This window comes from Physeter macrocephalus, chromosome 15, assembly GCF_002837175.3.
Source record: "Physeter macrocephalus isolate SW-GA chromosome 15, ASM283717v5, whole genome shotgun sequence".
In the NCBI taxonomy this organism is placed as follows: Eukaryota; Metazoa; Chordata; class Mammalia; order Artiodactyla; family Physeteridae; genus Physeter; species Physeter macrocephalus.
In genome coordinates, this window is record NC_041228.1 from 32,803,482 (window position 1) to 32,825,149 (window position 21,668).

Genomic DNA, 21,668 nt, shown 5'->3' on the forward strand with positions numbered 1-21,668 from the left:
AGCTGACATGAACAATGGATGATGTGCTCATCATTATCTTTACTGCATAGGATTACAGGATCTCAGCTGAAAACTGTGCTGACTGGAGATCATTAAAGTCTTGGAAGACAGTGAGGGAGCTTTTCCCGACAACACTTTGATATTTTGTACATTTCTATTAAGCAGATAATGAAGCAGAAAAATTTACGGGAAATTATTATTCTCCGGGAAGTTCCAGACTCTACAGTTCTTAAGTGGCCTGGAAAAGTTAATGTTCTCCCTATTTATCTAACATTAGTGGAAAGTAACAGTACATCAGCAGAGCTCTATTGCAAGGAAAGTTATTATCAAAATTTTATAATAATATTCCTGAGAAAAAAGTAAACTCAGATTTCTAAAATAAAATTTTCATTTTCTCCTATATACTCATTTCAAGTTCTTAGATTAAGTAATTTCCTAGTTTGAGTTCTCTACAGCATCTCAGCAACTCAGGTCATTTGAGCTTTGTACATGAACTTCTTTGAGACGTCCTTAAGCATTGCTTGTCTTCAGTTTATTGATTCTCACCATAAAACTGCGATTTATTGTCTAAAACTCTAGTCCAAGAATTGGTTATGGCAAAATACTGGGAAGCAAGAAAGCCCACGTTTGAAGAAAAAAATTTTAGGCCATCAAGAAGTACTTGGAGGAATTTACATCATATTCAGAGAGAAAACATGAGTAGATCGAAAAGTAGGAAAAAATTGGGGCAAACATAATCTTTGGAAGATAAGAGAGAGGCTGAAATTTTGGGCAGGGCTCGTGGTATCAGTCTGGCGGGTCTAGACGAGAAAAGAACAGAGCAGAGGCAGTCCTGGCACTGTGGTAAATGAAACAATCATAAGAGCAAGAAGGTGCTCTCATTTTCATCATCTTATTTTTATTCCATATAATAATTCAAAGAGAGTAGAAGTTGTGTTTTGTTAGTAGCACAACTGTAGGTACTCGCTTTTTGAGGAGCTATTTCCAGATGATTTTTTCCTCTGTCCTAGCCAAAGTTCTTATCATTGTCTGATTTAAATGCTGCACTGTGTAAAAATCTGCTTGTCAACAGATAATTTTCTTTAGATAGGACTCCTAAAGAAGGTATTTTGTGTTAAGTTCTCTACTTTGGAGGGAGAAGACAGTGAGAAAAGGCCACAGAAAACTGAGGGTTAATTTAGGATTTAGTTTTGTAAACAGTATCCTGCAAATGAACTCCCAGCTAGAAAACTCTTTAATTCCTTCAAAGAGAATTAATCACTGCCTTGAGTATTCCTAAACTACTTTATTTATGCCTTTCTTATACTTTCATCATGTCTCTCTTTCTCAGTCTCTGTCTCTCTCTTATCTACCATCTGTCATCTATCTATCTATCTATCATCTATTTATCTACCATCTATCTATCCTGCTACCATCTATCTATCCTGCTAAATTCCTTGAGGATAATTACTGTCATATTTATTTTAGTATTCCCATTATCTAGATCAGTAGTGCCTGACTAGAAACTCAATGAATGTTTAATGAATAGAAATGAGTGGAATGGTTGTTTTATCTGGGTTATATACTGAGGTATTATGTCCAGTATGAAGTACCAAATCAGAGTATAAACTACTATAATGATAGCTGAATAGAGTTGAGTCACTTAATCCTTTCATTCTCTGTGATGGGTATAGATAGGAAGTGGTGTGCTTATACGTATTTAACAACCAGCTATCGAAAAGGAAAAAGTTCTGATTTACAGAGTTGGCTCATTTCTGAAGGCTAAATACTCCCACTGTGGCAGATTTCAAGTTACCAAATGGTCACTGAATGCAGAGTGGGTGCATACCACCAGGGGCGGGGGCTTAGAAATAAATGCATTATTTGTAGGACTCACAAAGGCTTGTTAGGAGAAAAGATGTACGGGACAACAAGATATCATATCTGCAAATTACTCACCTTGTGAAAGATGGAACAATAACAGCTTAAGAAACACAGTTGCAGACAGAGTAGCCATTAGCTTGGAGGCAAAGACTTACTAAAGAGCCACTGTCTCTTGGTCTGAAGGAAATTTGTACGTTTCCTGGAGAATTTGTAGAGGAGGAATTAATGCTAGTAGTCAATGATGACTTTCTCAAAGGCTTGGCTCTGTGGGAACTCTGTGTCTCTTAGTAATTAGCTGTTCAAGGAACCTCATCCTTTACTTACTTCCATTGATTCCTCACAATTTTCAGAGATGGAAAGACCAGTTCTGCGATGAAATCCCAGGTTTAGAAATCTCAGGTAGATGCAGAGCTTGTGCTTTTGCCTTTAACAAATGCATTTACTATTTTCCTTCTCAGGATCCTTAACTCTTCCCCCATTCTAATGTATCATTTACTAGAACTGTTCTCAAAAAACAAACAAGCAAATACCAAAAATGTCCTAATTTATCAGCCAGTAGTGGCTTCTTTCTTGATTTTGCTATTACATCTAATATTGTTGAAGCCCTCTCTTTTCCTGAAACTTTTCCATAATGGCTTCTCAGATAATGTAACTCATGGTTTCTCCCCTATCTCTCTAACTATTTCTTTTTTTAAAATTTTATTTATTTAATTTATTTATTTTTGGCTGCATTGGGTCTTTGTTGCTGCATGTGCGGGCTCTCTCCAGTTGCGGCGAGCAGGGGCTACTCTTCGTTGCAGTGCTCGGGCTTCTCATTGCGGTGGCTTCTCTTACTGCGGAGCACAGGCTCTAGGTGCGTGGGCCTCAGTAGTTGTGGCACGTGGGCTCAGTAGTTGTGGCTCATGGGCTCTAGGTGGGCAGGCTCAGTAGCTGTGGCACACAGGTTTAGTTGCTCTGCGGCCTGTGGGATCTTCCCGGACCAGGGCTCGAACCCGTGTCCCCTGTATTGGCAGGCGGATTCTCAACCACTGCGCCACCAGGGAAGCCCGCTCATATGCTTTTATAACTCTGCTTAAGCTCTCCCTCTGCCTGATATGTCCTTCATGTCATGTCTTATTCTACAATGTATTCACAGATTTCTTCAAGCCAAATGAATATTTCTCTTTTTATTTTTCCTTTGCATGATTTACTTGTATTGTACTACTTAACACGGCCTACTTTGTATGAGCACTATTTTTTGTGCATGTGTTTCTCTAATTCAATTATGAACTCTTAGACTGGAAGGATTATGCCTGCCTGCTTCCTCCTTTCCTCCTTCCCTCCTCTTTCTTTTTTCCATTTCTTCCTGCCTTTATCCCTTTCTTCCTTCCTCATTCACTTAGTCCTCCATTTTATTATTATTTATTTGATCGTTTTTCTGGTAATTTTTCTTCTTTTAATGTTGCAGAACCAGAATCCAGACTTAAAGCTGATCAGCTTCAGAGATACCTGCGGTATGCAGTTCTGAGTAGCAGGAAAGAGAACATTACTAAATGTCCCCCGAGATAACAAAATACGGTCAGATATTAAAAAAAGAGGACTCATATAACGATCCTTTATTTGGCACTGAAACATACTTTTAGTTATTCACTCGTCACTGACTCATTCAAAAAGATCACAGTATTTTAAAGCTGAAAGTGACTTCAGAGAGGATGTAATCTACCTTCCTCATTTTATGGATGAGAAAATTGAGAGAAATAAGTTAAATGAATTAACTAAGCTTATACAATTAACTTGTTAATATTAAAGTCATTCTATTTCTTTTCATCAAAATAAATTGTGAACCATAAATTCATGTTTAATGGGATACTAGGCAGCATATTTAGAACCTAAGCCATTTCTTTTTAAAATATTCACATATAGTTTTCTTCTTTAAAATATTTTCTTCCTTTTCTGAAATTTGAAAACTATATAAAATGACATGTATAATCAGAATACAAAACCAGCATGGAAATAACATAACTATACTACTTATAACTATATGTGGATGAATTTTAAACAAGTAAGATATTTAAATAATTAAAAAAATACGAACTAGGGGCTTCCCTGGTGGCGCAGTGGTTAAGAATCTGCCTGCCAATGCAGGGGACACGGGCTGGAGCCCTGGTCTGGGAAGATCCCACATGCCACGGAGCAACTAAGCCCGTGAGCCACAACTACTGAGCATGCGCGTCTGGAGCCTGTGCTCCGCAACTGGAGAGGCCGTGGCAGCGAGAGGCCCGCGCACCGCGATGAAGAGTGGCCCCCGCTCGCCGCAACTGGAGAAAGCCCTCGCACAGAAACGAAGGCCCAACACAGCCAAAAATAAATAAATAAATGAATTTAAAAAAACAAAAACAACAAAAAAAACTGAACAACTTAAAAAAAATACGAACTAACCTATATAAAAAGACATTTTATGTCATTTTGAAATAACACTTTCATATTCCATCTAAAATTCCGATGATTTTTCTTTTTGGCAGAAAGTGAAAATGGGCTTGAGAAGTAACATGTTCTTACATGACTGACCCTGAAGACTGTTAGCCTTGAGAGTATTCCTAGTCATGAAAATGACCTAAGAAGGGTCAATCATAAAATCATAGCCATTTTCTTTGTTAGTCAGAAAGTTGTATTGAATGGTGGGTTTTGGTTCATCTATCAGAATCGAGTTCAACTGTAAAGTTTTTGTTATTACTCCTACCTCACTTGTTATAATAAATAATAAAAACAGCTACCATTACTGGGCTTTCCCATGTGCCAAGCTGAGTTCTGTACTCTTTTACGTACAATATTTCTACCTCCTGAAATTATCACCAGCCAAAAGTTCCTTCTCTCATAAGAGATATATTCCAAGATTAGCTATATTATTTCCAGTCTGGAGTATTATTTTACAATTTTCAAAATTGATGATGTAGAAATAATCAAAATTCCATGTTTAGGAAGATTTAGTAAATTAATTTTGCTAATAAATAATATCTGTAATCCTTCCAACTGAAGAAAAGTTACAACTAATTTTTGTGCTCATGAGCAAAGCTATTATATAATAAAATAGTAGATATGTTCAAATTATAATTAGCCAAATTAAATTGAAATTATAGATGTGGAAGACTCCATGCTGCCCTCCTAGTTGACTGATTGCCTTAATTGACTAAAGGTTTTGACTTAAATCTCAATTCAAACTTAGTTATCAATTATTTCATGTGAAGTATGAAGCAAAAACATTATACACATACATTTATTCTATAAATCATAATTATTATACCATAAGTTAATTATAAAATCTGTAGATTCAATCATTTGTGAGAATACATAGAGTAGGGAGCCTGACACTGATCAGAGATTACTGAATCAATAATGAGACAACACTAGATAAAGGAAATGAAAATACAGAAGATCTAGCTCAAACCTAATTTTAAAGATTAAGCTACAAGGGGCTTCCCTGGTGGCGCGCAGTGGTTGAGAATCTGCCTGCCAATGCAGGGAACACGGGTTCGAGCCCTGATCTGGGAGGATCTCACATGCCGCGGAGCAACTAGGCCCGTGAGCCACAACTACTGAGCCTGCGCGTCTGGAGCCTGTGCTCCGCAACAAGAGAGGCCGCGACAGTGAGAGGCCCGCGCACCGCGATGAAAAGTGGCCCCCGCTTGCCGCAACTAGAGAAAGCCCTCGCACAGAAACGAAGACCCAACACAGCAAAAATAAATAAGTAAACAAATAAACTCCTACCCCCAACATCTTCTCAAAAAAAAAAAGATTAAGCTACAAGATTAAATGATTTGCTTAATTAATGATGAGGCTGCCTAAAACCCAAGTGTTAATAAATAATAATGTTTTTCAATGTGGCCTCCAAACTACCATATATTTGTGGAGCACTTTATAGATAACACAGAATTTGTACACAGAAAAAAGTTGGGTTGTGAAGAACTATTGGGCAATGTATCCAAAGTCTTATTACATAAGTGGCAGAATCAAAATTAGAACCTAAGTCTTCCAATTCTTTCTGAGTATTCTTTCTATTATGATTAACTCTAGACAGAAACCAATAGTCATATGTCCATTAGAAAATCTGTTTTAGACTCTTGGGTAATAACCTACCCATACCCTCTCCAGAAGTTCATATCTTGTCCTTACTTGCCCCTGGAGAGACTACAAAGATGAATAAACTATACCCCCATCCTCAAGAAGTGTGAAGTTTAATAAAAAGGTAAGAAACAAGCAAATAAGCACCACATAAGACAGAATATATGTATTTTAGGAAGTGATAAATGTCATGGTTGGTTCAGAGGGTTTATATGTTTTCATATCTCTGTTGTCTTGAATATTCTTATATTTGTAATTTTTTATACGGCTATACTTAATCCTTTTAAATTATATGAAATTTGAGTTGGAAAGAATGTTTCTGCATTATTTATCACATTTTCTTCCTTCCTCATTCCTCTTATCCTCCTTGATTCCATAAAGCAAGATCTCTCACCCTTCGGTGACCCATATCATTCATTTCTTGTATCCCCCAAAGGGCGCTCTAGTTGTTAGCAAACCAGCAACCCTGGAGGCTTGATGAAAGCAAAGGTGAATGCATAAATATCTATTTTTGCTGGAGGTAAAAGAAAAATGTTTCCCTTGTGTGTTCTTAGGAAATATATAGGAAGAAATTATGCTCTTGGCAATAGCAGCTATTGTCCATAGACTGACCCTTTGACCAGAGAGTAGCTAGATGCAATTTATTTAAAGATCTTTCTTTTGTTAGTTTTTAGCAACATTATATTTACTAAAAAGAGAGAAATGACAATTTATTCTGTAATTTTATAGTGTTCTACAACATGTAAGTTGCTGTCCCAGTCATCTCAAATGACTTCTTCATAATTAAAAAATATCTTTTTTATATTTCCTGACCTGACATGTGGTTTTCCTGGCCTGATATGTGATTATATAGTATGAGGTAGCAATTCACAAATATAATGTAAAGAAAGAAGACACATGCTTGAATGTCTGGCTAAGAAAAACATATTTAAATTTAAATGTGGTTTTATAACTATGAAAAATAATTTTTAAAATGAACTTGCCAACACAAAAATATTTCATCCCCTAGGATGTGAGAAGGTAGTTGGAGAAATAGAGAAAATAAACACAATTTTATAAAATCAAAAAGTTTGAAACCAAATAGCTATAGTTAGTTGCCTAAAAATACATATTTACATTATAATCAAATATGCTTTCATAATGCATTAAGGTGATAAACTAAAAGACCATTAACTAGTTTGTATAGATATGCTATAGCTGAACCGTATATCCCCCAAATTCATATGTTGTAGTGCTAACTTCTACTACCTCAGAATGTGACTGTTTTGGAGATAAGGCCTTTAAAGAAGTAATTAAGGTAAAATGAGGTCACACTGGTGGGCCTTAATCTAATATGACTGGTGTCCTTACAAGAAGAGGAAATTGGAACATAGACACACACAGACGGATGACCCTGTGAGGCCACAGCAAGAGGTTGGCGAACTCCAAGCCAAGGAGAGCGGTCTCAGAAGAAACCAAACCTGCCAACATTTGATCTTGGAATTCTAGCCTCCAGACTGTGAGAAAATTAATTTCTGTTGTTTAAGCAACCTAATCTGTGGCATTTTGTTATGCCAGCCCTAGCAAATGTTAAGAAAAAAGAAGCCTACAGTTAGAAACTTTTATATTCAAAGATTAGTCACAGATAAAACTATAAAATTTCTAAAATTCCATTAAAATTACCTACTATTAAGTTTGTAACTGTGGGTCTGTTACATAAAGTGACGTATGTTTGTACATGTGAGACAAGGAAGAAATAAATAGTTGGTGCTTCCATCAGCTAAAATACGGAGGAGAGGAATTCTCCTTTGGCTCAGAGCTTTAGGATATGTGTGTGTGCATATCATAGATTTAGATAAATTATGTGTAAATTTAATTTTATCTCTCTCTATGTTTAAGTTAAATTTGAAGTACATTCCAGCTGGCTAAAGAGTAGAAATGGCAAGAATGATCATTTGTGGTAGATAAACATTTGACTAACCTGATAAAAATGAGACAACCCAAATCACTTTTTAACTTTTCAGATTATCATTAGTTTCTACACTTTTCCTCCCTTTCCACCCACCTATTTTTTAGGATTACCTTAAAGATATACTAATCTGTATCTAGTAGATTTTTGCTGGCAACAGAAATAGACCTGGTAAGAGCAGGGTGTCTGTTGAAAATGATTTCTCTTTTTCTCTTTCTTCTCCATCATCATCACCATCACCATCTCACCATCATCATATGACAGCTCACATTTACTTATTCCTTATTATATTCCAAACTCTGTTTGAGTTATACATAACATATAAATAGACTTAATCTTGAAAACAATCCTATGAGGTAGGTACTATTATTAGCACACTGTGCTAATTTTGCTAAAGAACGTGGAGCTATCTTATTGCAGGGTTATACAGAAATGAACACAACAATAGAGAAAATTGACAAAGTAGAATAGACGTTTAGAGAAATGGCAGGTTTCAGTGAAGAAATCCAGGTGCAGCCACTGGCATTCTCCCTGGCATCTTCATCAGTAAGTGATTAGATTTCTTGACTAGTTTGGAATGGAAACTATGAGGAGGTGCTCTTAATTCTGATTTTTTAAAAATGAAACCATTCTGCTGGATATCTGGCTAGACTAAGCCTAGCAGGAATTTTTTTGAAATCTGAATCCTACTTCTGTTCATAAAACAGTTGAACTGCTTATTCCAAGAAAGGATGCTTCATTACTTCCCACAGGACTTCTTAACCTACTCCTTGAAGACCTTGCAGGGTAGAGATCGGGTTACTAAGATCACTCCTATTAGAATTCTCTTGCTCTATATATCACATGATTCCATCTAACACTGGCACAATGGTGTCTGTTTCATGAGAATACCAGGTTCTCTGGGTAGCTTGAGAATCAATGATGGAGCAGCTCTTCCTCCAGCGCGCACCAGGCGCAGCTCAACTGTACTATTATTGGGCTGTTATATGCTACCAGAAACTGAACTTTTCTGCTTATCCAAAAAGAAAATCTCCTAGCATTTTATATCAATCACTGCTATAAAATTTTATCTTTCATTTCTTCACTTTCAATAAATACATGTATTTCCACGTATCATCTTAGTGATTTGTACAAGGCCACCTAATGTACATTTTAAAATTCACTTTTTATAAATTTAGTTTTTCAGTTTTCAGATCCATTTATGTCACTGCTGTTAAAGAGTATTTCTTTTTAAATACCCACACCCATAGCCATATGCCTACCTGTTAATCAGCTTTCCAAGAGCCAGGCTCATTGAATGTCAACCTTGATAACATCATTTCTTAATTTCAGTAATTTAGTTTGTAATTTCTCATCATATGTTATGTTTCAGGCTCTTTTTATTTTTTTATCTCCATATTCTTTGAAGATTCATACATTCTTTCCCCCTAAATTTGATCTCTGCTGCTTCAGTCTCTTTATTTGAGAGTAAAGGGAACATTCAATGATATTTGAGTTACACTAAAATCCTTTTCATCAGCTCAGTTATTTCTTTACCATTTCTTTTCAACCTTATCATATTCATTTCTCGTGTCTATGGCACATTTGTTGTTATTATAAAAAAATAATAACAAATATCTGCACCATTTATTAAGCATTTTACTAAATGCTAAACCATGTATATACATTATCTCATTTCCTCCTAGTCATCGCTGTATGAAATAGATCTCAAAGCCCTTTTTAATAAAGAAACTGAGAGTAAGAGGTTAACCTACCAAAAGTCACCCAGGTGAAGTTTGCTTGTCTCTAGGCTGTTCTCATCTCCTACACTGTACTCAAGTACTGCTGCCATATTTTGGTGATATTAGAGTCTTAAAGGGTAAGACTTAAACTACCCTCATGGAAGGGTAGTTGGTCTATGCTGAATTATAATTCACATGACTCACAAACACCAAACTTATAAGCAGCCCATAGATGCCACTCCTCACCAGCCCCAACCTGTCTCCCCTCTTCTGGTCCCTACTGCTTGTGTTTTGAAAGTCAATTTAAAACACTTAAGGCTGGCCTTAAATGTGAATTCTCAGTGTTGAGAAGAGAGTAAGCTCTAATTAAGGGAACAACTTAGTTAACAATGGTGATCTACTTGCCAAAAATACTTTGCCTTTAAAAGTCTGATTTTTTTTTTTTATAATGATACTGCCTATAGCTCCATCGTGTGAGGTTTATTTGTATTTACAGACCTTTTTTTTAAAAAAAACTATCTCTGTGTTGTGTAGTTCATATTATAATGTAAGTTACTTTAGTGGGATTGCTTTCTTCCTAATATGTCTCTTTGAAATCAGTGAATGGATCCTTACAAGACAAGAAGCCTGGAAGAAAAGGTGACAAGTGCCCAGGATCAGGTACGTACAAAGAATGGAGAAAAACTCTTTTTTTCCTTTCTTTTGCTGTGCTGTGCTCCACTCCCAGAACACTGACTCAGTCTATTAGATTGCAGGTTAAATGGATTAATATGAACTTCTGGTCCACATTTGAAAAGTTCTGCAAAATTTATGGGCTATCTTACTTAATTCTAGAGCGATAAATAAGAAAACAGAAGATTTACAAGTGCTACAATAGGGGTAGAATATTTTTGTGATAATTTTGTGGGAACATTACCAACAAAAAGGAACATTTTTTTCTGCAGAGAAATAAGCTTTGAGTTCCAAATAAACACGGTATCAATAAACTGTGTAACTTCTTTGTTGAAATCTGATGGACTACCCTTTTAAAAAATATCCTCCAAGTTCATTTAAAAACATTAAATATGGCTAATTTAAAAAGCAAACATCATATACTTATATAAATATTATCAAATTATCCATATTAATTTTCAGATATACCTACATTGTTTATCAATTATTGCTAACTATTGTAATTATGTAACTCATGGAAGGTTAGTTGGTCTATGCTGAATTATAATTCACATTGTTAAATGTAATAAACAAATCATGTTTTTCTGAACCAATGAAGAGCAGAGAACATTGGTTTTAAGTTGATCCTTAAATTATGTTGAGAGTAGAATAGATGAATCACATGTAAACTGGGATAAAGACAATGCAATAGGCATGAAAGGGTGCATTGGCTACATGGTTAAATTCTGTTTTGAGGGGAAAAGCCCTGAGAAATCATCCACTGATTAAATAGGAATCATGTCTGCATGTGGTTTTGATGCTTTTATTAAATATAGGCTGTCTGCTTACAAATTTCCTCATATACTTAAAATATGTTTAGAAAGACAGTAACTTAATAGGCATTGCTCTGCAGGTACTTTCAAAGTGAATTACTAAGGAGATATTTTATAAATTAGTAAGAATTGTTTACAACTCTCAGTGCAGAATGCTTGAAAAATTCAGGGAAGCAATGCCATTTAAAATGTGGAATGTGTAGTTAAAAAAAAACTTAGCTAACAATTATATTCCATGAAAGCTTCTTAATAGCTTCACTAGAATTTCAGGAATATAGCTCATAAGTATAGCATATGCTCCATAGGCTTTGGATTTAATCTCAGTTATCTCAAAACTGAAAACCAGATTAGCTACAAATAATACTTTCCATGATTTAATGTGAACTTGGGTAGATTACTTAACCTTTCTATGGCTTAGTTCCCTTACCAATTAAATGATTTTTTCATGAATTAGAGTTAATGTATTAAAGTGCATAGCTCAATAGCAAGTATTTAATTGGCACTTGTTCTCAAACAAGGAAGAAAAGAATGGAAATATAAGGTAAATATCCCTAGTTAAAAAGAGAGGAGATGCAGTTGAAAATTTTAATCTAAATAATTGTTAGTATGGAAATTAATAATAATAATAATGCTCTTGACTGAAAAAGAATCCTCTGTAATTTTCTCTTTGATCCATGAGAGACTTAGATCAAGGTAGGTATGATAGGCAGAGAGATGACCCAGCAAAGATAGTTCCACATCAGGAAATTTGTAGTGGAACAAAATAGAGTCGTGCTTTGGATCCTTTTCAAAAGTTGTACCTTAATGACTTGATTGCATTTTTGGTTAGGCTGAGCGCACAACTCCAGCAATAGTAAACAGAATTCTATGTACTTGACATTCAACAGATAGGACTTGTTAGATACTAGGAGAGGCCTTGTAAAGGAGTCAGATCACTTATTCTCAGAAGAAAGTCTCCATTTTTAAATGACATCATCCATCACTGGCTTCTGGCTAAAACGCTAAATAGAGGAAGTCAACTCATTCAGTTACCTGGAAGTAAATTTTACATGCAGCCCACCTTAGAGCAGTGGTTCTCAAACTGTAGTCCACATCACAATCACCTGGGAGGCTTTTTAAAACCAGGAACATCACCCCTAGAGTTTTGATTAAGTAGGTCTGGAGGGGGTCAGAGAATTGCATTTCCAAAAGTCCTTGGGTGATGTTGAGGTTATTGGTCTGGGTCTACACGTTGAAAACCACTGCCTTAGAGAATACCTAGGAAGTTATATTGCTTAGCATAATAAGTCCTTTGCCAAGACTTAAATTTTTTCTAACCTAAAATAATTGGTGTCAAAGTTATAAAACTTTGAAGCCTCAGGCATTCTTTAGTATTCCTTTGGTCCATCCCCTTGTAATGAATTTCTGTCAGGTATCCATAACAAGAATCATTGGCATTGCTTCTAAGGAACTTGCTTTTATTGTATGAACAATGTAAATCATGAGTGACCCAGTTTCCTTTTCTGCCTTTGCTGCTTGTGAGGAAGCTCACAGTCAAAATATAAGCCCCACATGTAGCAGGTGTATAGGATCTCACACTATGCATTTTGTTCACAAGCTTTACTTCTGGCGTTACCTTGTTTTTTCTTGACCTCATTTTCCCTTGATACTCATTTCTTCATTGGCGATATTATTGAGAGTATTTTATGTATTTTTAAGAATCATCTACATTCCTTCCTGAAGTATAGTGGGATATAAACAAACAAAACAAATATGTGTTATCTTATGTTTATGGAAGATTTAATATCCTATTTTATCAGGACTTCATGCCTTGGTCTTTGGATTATATAATATGAATAAATGAGAGATTATAGGGCATAGCAGATGCCACCAAAGATCAGGTCTTTCTTCCTATTTAGCCCTAGGCAGAAATATTTTTAAAAGTACCTGGAAAGGCACAGATATCATTTCTGATACCAAGCTCAAAAGGTTAGAGATGTATCTGAAATATTCTATCACTGCAAATCTGTTTTCTATAAAATTCACTGAACCTATTTGAAGTTATTCATATTTTCATTTTAGAATAAAATTTCTAGAAGTTAAAACCTGCTAAGTAAAGGCAAGGCTATTTTTTGTTTGTCTTAAATTTACCTTTCTCTTGGCATTAGGCCTGTGCCATTTCCAGGACAGCAGAACAATCCTGTATTCACCACATCAGTCAATATTCATGTACTCTGGGGAAGAGATTGGTGGCTTGGAAGGTGATGCTGAGGTAAGACTATGTGCCTCCTCTAGGTTGTATAATGGAGAAACTGAAACCTATGCTACCTACCACATATGCACATCCAGCATAGCCAGTTGTGCTTTACTTCATAAGTCTTATCTTTACTGAAGAATGGGCTATAATTGAGAGAAACTGAAGGTAAGGATAAAATAGTCCTAACTGTATAAAAATCCAAATTGCTTTTCTCTAATACACAGATAACAGACCACAAATATTACATGACTGCAATGATTAGACCACATAATAACGAAATGTTAGGAATAAGTTTTGCCATTTTCATTCTTTTGTTAAATCTTAAACAGGTACATCAGAGCAGAGTCTTTGAATGAATAATATGATGAGCCTAAAAATGTTTTGAAAATATAAAGGCAATGAAGGGCAAGAACAATGAAATAATACTTCTTTTTCCTACATTGGAAATTTATTACCAAAAAGTGGTTCAAAAAGATTCTCACTAAAAAACTTTTTGAATTCTTTACAACACCTCATGAGTATGTATTTTGTTCCAATAACTTATTAATAAATCAGATTGAATTAAAATGCTATAAAGTAAAAAAATTCTATATGTAGGAAAACCATACGATGATAATAGAAGATCTTCCTAAACATTTTTGAGGGTGTTAGGGCCTTTATAGGTTTTATAAAATGAAAAATTCTAAAAACTTTGTTCTTCAGATCATTTATGAGTTTCATTTCCTTAATCTCCTATATTATATAATGATTTTTCTAAATATTAAGGCAAGTCTATACCTAAAAGTTGGTATACAAACACATCATAAATTTTAGCATTTAATAATATCATGGGGCCATTGCATTATATGTTTGTGTCTGACTAATCTGCATTCAGCAGTTTGAGAATCTAACAGTTTCATATGATTAACTGATTATTTTACAACTTTTAAAAAGAAAAATGTCTTGCCTTTGATTGGTAATCTTGTTCCAGTCTGGGATCTGATCCGGCTACCTGTTTGTATTTGTTAATTTTCATTTGGCGATTTCTCTCCTCTATATCCATAGCACCTATCGAGTAGAAAAAAACCCATAAAATTAATGTTCAGTTCTTATTTCTGAGCCCAACTTATAGGATGTATAAAAGAAGAAATGCTAGGCTGATATATTACTTTCATTCAAGGTAGTAAGTACAAATTAAATGTCATTTTTTAGATTTATTTAAGTATGCAATTTGGTGAATAAAAGCATGATTATTAAATATGTAAAATAATTTAAGTCTGAATAAAATGTAAACAAATGTAAATAGGAAACAACAAATCTTCATTAGATAGAAAACACCTTCTGGTACATATATGTCCAGGAGAATATATTTGACAGCACATAAATATGACAATAGTAATTTTATAAGAATTTTGGCTTGTAATGAATTCATCAAGTTTCGAATTATTTACTGGAAAGAGGTTGTAAGTCTCACTGGTTTCAAATACAATTTTACAATTGCATTTAGAATTATCATAAAATTGTCCCATGTATTAAAGAAGGTTGCTCTAACATACGTGTGGATGCAGTTATCAAGATCTTTTGAACTTGAATTTTCTAGAACTAGGATCAAGAAAGAGGCACTTGGAATAATACTCCTGAAAACATAGCATGCCTGTAAAGGCACAAAGTATTACTGAAATCATTTTAGGGGAAAAAAAGAATGTAAGGAGGTGAGAAACTGAGATAGTAAGCCTATTATAAGATAAGATTAATGCTGTCTCTAACAGGTGCTTCCCCAAAACACATCAACTATAGATATCAAGAGGGTCTTTAAGAACTTTGGTTAGAATAAGAACTAAATTCAGTAAGCAAACCTTAGCAAACATGAAAAAGTGCTTTAAAATTATATTTATGATTTTATTAAAGAGATTTTATAGAGAAATTCCATTTCTCATTAACAGGCATAATGGAAAAACAAAATCTCAATTGTATGCTACAAACCTACAAACTGGGAAAAATAATCATAGCTTAGTAGGTTCAGTGGGTTTCTACAATAAAATGTTGCCATGTAAATCCACAAACACTGGGTCTAGGTAAGAATGTAAACATACACACACATACCCCTGGTTTAAGATCATAACTTTAAAACTGCAGTAAAGACACATAGACAAAAGTGTGCCCATTCAAAAATAGGTATTTTAATACTCATCCTGAGAAAAACCTCACTGTATATTTGATAATTGCTAGTAAAAAAATTTTAAGTAAAATTTGATAATTAAAATAAGATACAAAGGGAAGAAAAAGTTTCAAAAAGGATTAAGAAAATCTTGACTAAAAGAATGTATAAAGAGTTTAGATTATATGACATCTAAATAAAAGAGCAAATTTAAATCAACTAAACAGTTTGAGTCAAATTTTAATAATGATTTGATTAATTGATTCTGTGCCAAATTATAAAATGGGGAATAGAAATATAATGTTAATATCAGTTGAATAATACACAAAATCAAGTGAGTGCTTCCATGATATAAGGGTGAAATATGGTCAAGTATAAATGTCTACTACTCTATTAAAATACAATATTGGAATTGTTTGTACCTCAAGAGATATTCTCAGATAAATATGTTTACTTTCTCCAAGGGCAAGGGAACAAAAAAGCCATCCCAGCTTCAAAAAATTATGTGTGCTGAAAAAAATATTAGCTAAATTAAGTGTTTGGGAAGTTTCTTTTAAAAAGTTTAATTTTGATATTATAGTAGCAAAACAGTATTTTAAATATAAATAGCACCAATAGACAAAGTTTAAACACATTTTACATATACATATATAAATATACATATACATATAGACATATACATGTACATACGTACATACATATATACATTTTCTAATATTGAGACTATTTTCTGGACATCAACCTCCTATGACACTACATTAAATTCTTCCTGATTATTAGATAATAATGCATAATATTCAAATTGTCTCAAATTCTTTTTGGTGTAAGGTAAATAATTAATGAAGTAAACTAAGAAAATATGATTTCTTATTTCATTAATATCTTACTAACATAAGCCATTTAAGAGGTTTACTTGTTTTTAAACCAATAAACTAATTGCGGTTATTTTAAACTTATAAAAGACTACTTAATGTGTCCAAAAAGTTAAAAAGTCATATTTATTGTGTTGGTATGGCAATCAAGTAAAAAAAAAAAGTTAAGTTATAGGTAGATTTTGTAATCAGAGATGCAATTGAAAATGGCCATATTAACCAACAGTAAGACAGTGGTTGCTTAGGTTTCTACATTTACACTACGAAGATCATCAGTACACTTTCAGTGATTTCTGTAGTGCACTTCAAACAATAAAGTTTGCCTTTCCAAACACACACACACACACACACACACACACACACACACACTCGGGGTCCCAAAGCAGCTTCACACACCACACTTCTCTGAAATAGGGACATAGGTCTGGCAATAATGCAATTCATAATGAAGCTAAACAGTGATCAGAATATTGTAGGACTGCTGACTCAGTGACCCATATTGTGATCTTAAGCAAAATGCTCAAATCTGGGGATCTTAAGAGGGAAAAATCTCAAGTCCAACAGCAAAGCTCAAAGAAAGAACACCAAAATTCAGAAAACAAATTAGAAAACCTATGATTACAACATCAGGGAAGTTTAAGACTATTAATCTTATCTAAATCCAGAAACTGCATTGGTTAGTATCCCAAATTTTTGTGGCTAATTTAATTTTTCTCTTTTCCCCACCCTATCCTTTTCTTCTATCAATATATAAATATTTGGTTTCAGGTTTAAAAAAGTCTTCCTTTAATTGAGATTAAAAAGTTTCATTTCACTAAGTGGCTATCTGTTTCATGAGGGTTTCTGATGAAAATAATCACATCTGTAATTCCTTTTTTCTTTGATTATTATATGTCTTCACAAAACTTAAGATGTGCCTTTAAATAACCTGAGATTAGAAAACAAATTACATTGTTCATATTTTTAACAAAATAATACATCAAGAATTTGTGGAGTGATCATTAAAAATTTACATTTTATAATTGGATTTCTTCTAAATTTTATCCTTGTAAAGGTACATGTTAAATTTGCTTTCCAGTTAAATTTAAGAATTAAAGACATTTGTGCAATGTCTTAATCAAATTTTTATTAATAGTGAAAGATTTCCAACAAAAACTATTCTTTGTTGAAACTATCTAAATAATTGATGACAATGTAAATAAAATGTATTTGCACAAAATACAGAGATATCATAAATGTAGTCTGAACATAAATCAAAATATTATGTGAGGCCTTTTTCTGACTGAAGCTAAAGAAGTATATTACTTACCTATTAGAAATCTATTTATAAAATTAACCATATTTTGCCAAATCATCAAAGAAAGGAAAAAAAAAATTTTTGATAACTATCCTATTGAATCCTAGTTTACAAACTTTTTTTCTAAAAAAATACAAACAATGTGGAAGAGGCATAACAAAACAAAAGATGATTATGGACAATAATGATGACAGTGACAGAAATAACATATTCCAAATGGACAAAGTTTAAAAGGCCAAATTCATGTACTCTTTAAATGCTACAGTCACCAGTTAGGCATGTACCAAATTAAGTATAATAAAAAAAGGTATAATCAGTGTAGGCAGCTGTTTTCTCACTTTGAAGTAACAATTACACAAGAAAAAGCATAGCTATCTGTGTTTTATTTTCTAGATTCAGTAGGATAGAGTATAAAACAGTTTACTGATGTCTTTCAAAAGTCAAAGGAATAGGAATAGAAACTGTTAAAATGCATCGAGATAAGAATATGTAATACTTTGTTATAATACTATTTTCAAAGGCAGTGCAATTCAAAAAAAAATACTGTCTTTGGTTTTATTTTACCTGCTCTTTCAAGAGTCTAATAAATGCAAAAACACTTTTCAGAATGATAGTAATAAACTAGCTGTTGACAAAAAAATTAATGGTCATTTATATGAAAGTTTTCCAAAGTACCTGATATACAAATATTAAAAGCAAATTACTTAAAAATAAAACATATTTGGTACTGTGTATTAAAAGGCTTTACAATGGTCATATTTTTGACCCTGAAATTTCACTTCCCAGGATCTTTCCTAAAGAAATAAATCAATGTGCAAAGATGTACATACATATTCATTACACCATTGTTTGATAATCGCAAAGGCCACGGAAAAGAAACTCCAAATGTCCAAAATAGGGGATTAGTTAACTGCATTTACGGTGTATCTACAGAATATTATACACTCACAAAAAATGATGAGAACAGTGTGCATGTGCATTCACATATATAAATTATATAAAATAAAGATACTGCAATTAGTAATTATAAAACACTAAATGGTGGATATGGTACTATAGTTTGTAGTTTAAAAAACCATATATATTCATAAAAACATATATGCACAAAATTGACAAAAAAGACAAAGACATGGAGTGAAAAAGATTAAAGATTTACACACCAGAGTAGTTATCAGTTATCATTGGTTATTAGAAGTTAGTATAAGTGCTTTTGGTTTTTTATTTGGGTTAATATATAGTTTATAAAGTATCCACAATAATTGTACATTATACAGAAAAAATATTTTAAAAACACACAAAATATAATGTTTATGTGAACAAGGACAAATTATCCAGTTTGAAAACCTTATATTTTTGTCATGATTTGATAGAATGCTTTGGAAATAAATGTTAAATAATTTTTAAGATGCAAATATGCAATCATTCATTATTTAATTTATCTTAGGGACATATATTTGTTAAATAAAAGCTGTGGGCGTATTGATTAAAAGTGGTACAAAATAAGAAATACTTCCAAATGCAATAAAGCGCAGATCTTTCCAATTTTTATGAATGTTAATACAAAAAATGATCTGACATGTTTTTTAATTTTCCATATTAGTTTTTTCAAGTGTAGGACTTAAGAAACTATGCAACAAAAATTAAAGAAGTTACTTTAAAATGATGTCTTCACAATCACTTGCCTGTAATGAATTTTCTCATATTTTTAGACAAAAACTTTATCATATACTAGAACCACATAAAAAGTACACTTTTGTTAGCTAAATTATTTGTTAAAAGAGATGTAATGCAGGGAATAACAAATATTTGGAACACGCTAAGTTGAGAAAAAGTATGGAAATAAATATTGTGAAAAAATTAAAAATTATGCACAAGGTTATTTTGTATTACTACTAGGGCAAATAGAAGCATTTTCTTTTAAAGTGTAAATAAACTTAGTCTTAACTGTGCAACTAAGATACACGAATTTTGAGGAATAATTATTTCCAAATCAATCAATTTTGAGGATTTTTCTACTGTTGTCACTAGGAAATAACACATTTGGAATGAAAGAAAATATAATTTATTTTTCTTATAATGTGTTTACTTATTTGCTCCTAGGAATGCAGGAAAACTGAACTTCATCGTTGCCTAAGTAAAATGTGGAATTAAATGAAACATAAGAGTTCTAGAAACTTATAAACTGTTGTCCTACTGTGAGGTTCATAGTTATGGTCTATAGTCTTTTGAATTATGTTCTAAACCTTTATGATCTGTTTTAGATACTTAGGTTACCTGTTTATCTGTATTCTGTTTCTCTATTAACTCTCTGCCATATTCATTAAATAATACTTCAAAGGAGATGTTATAGATAAATTTCGACTCCTTTCGCTATAGTCAAAAGAAACTAATATGCAAACTACTTTAGGACATAAGTTATAAGGAGTGATCTAGTGATCTCAGGAAACAGAGTATGTCTACTTTTGACATCTACATTCAGTGAACAGACTTACTGAGATTTTATTATTCAGAGGACTTGGATGTTGGCATCATTTTAGGTTTCAACATGTAAAATCGGGATGTACTTGGGATCATGGTGGAAGATCAGGGTTTTGTCCGTGGAGAGTGCAGAGGAGGTACTCATCACAGAGTTGATAGGGCTTTGGAATTACCCAGATTTAGGGTAATGAGTATATTTATGATACCTAGGATTGAAGAAAATCTTAAAAACAGCACTGGTTTAGAAGGTGAGAGTCAAGACTTGGGTTCGAGTCTTAATTTCATGAGCCCTATAACTGCAAGTACTTCATTTCACCCTCTGAGCATAAAGTTCATCATCTGTAAAATGAAGAATTTTGGACCAGATACTCATTATGATTCCTTCCGCTCTACAGCTCTCTGGTTAGTTAATCCTGAAGGCAAATGACGTTTGTTTGTTCTTTTATATTGTAATACCTACTTCATCAATATACATAATGTAAAGTGTACTAGAAAATTTTAGCTCTATTTGCCCTCGTATTGCATTCATTAAAATTTCCTTTATAGAATATGTGTATGTGTGCGTGTGTGTGTGTGTGTGTGTGTGTGTGTGTGTATGTGTGTGTGTGTGTGTACAGAGGCAGGGAGAGGAATGGGGTGAAGGAAGAAGGGAGGGAAGGAGAAAGGCAAAGAAAGAGGAAGGGAGGGAAAGAGAAAGAGAAAATTGAAAAGCTCATTAAACCAGGAACTTTGCCCAAGAAAAAAATCATAAAGGTGATCTAATCTAAAAGCATCTTTTAGACTAGCTAAAGTGTAACTGTTTCACCTACATATTGATACATTTGTCGCAGGGTGTACAGTGACATCTTTAGGAGAAAATGTTTAGCAACCTTCTAATAACTTAATAATTTTAAACTTGTTAGTCACAATTCCTGTATCTTTAAAATAACCTTTAGTTCAGAGGATAAACTAAATCTTAAAATGAAAGCCCCTCAGAGAAGGAATGCAATGATTATCATTAAAATTGCTTCTAAGAAAAAATGCAATAACCATTGATGAAAGATAAAAACATGAGTCAGATTCATCAGGTTAATAAACTATTTCTCATATGTGTTCAGCACTTTGGAATGTTCTGACTTTTCCCTGATAGCTAAAATCTACATTAAGGAAGAGATAATCCACAGAGTAGCACATATTATTACCATGAATACGACTTGTCTCCTTTTGTGTTTTGGTATGACACAATTATCACAGACTACTGTGTCCCACATCTGTGGCCTAATTAACATATCCTTAAGATATATTTCAACTACATCCACTCTTTACACACATCAAAAGATTGCACAGAAGATATGAAAGGAGCATAATAAAGAAATTTAAATGCATCTTTACATTTGTTTGTTTAGAAACAAATAGAAATTTAAATATACTTAGAAATATTGACAGTTAATTTAAAAATCACGAAAAAATAAAAATATCCATCATATAAAAACTGGGATAAGACCTATGCTGGAAAAGAGACCCATATAATTTTTCTTATGTATATTACTGTGGT

At 33.2% G+C, this 21,668-nt stretch overlaps 1 protein-coding gene across 37 annotated transcripts in view; it reads right to left on the bottom strand.

Moving 5' to 3' along the window:
- Positions 1 to 21,668, bottom strand: part of RIMS2 (regulating synaptic membrane exocytosis 2) — a 566,717-nt gene that overhangs the window by 137,311 nt on the left and 407,738 nt on the right. For 17 of the 37 annotated variants that reach the window (XM_024129925.3, XM_024129924.3, XM_024129927.3 and 14 more), the window contains one exon: positions 14,297 to 14,397. The exons of the other annotated variants lie outside the window; for them this stretch is intronic. In XM_024129925.3, coding sequence (XP_023985693.1) covers positions 14,297 to 14,397 — 101 coding nt within the window. The remainder of the gene's footprint in view (positions 1 to 14,296; positions 14,398 to 21,668) is intronic. 37 annotated transcript variants of the gene reach the window in all.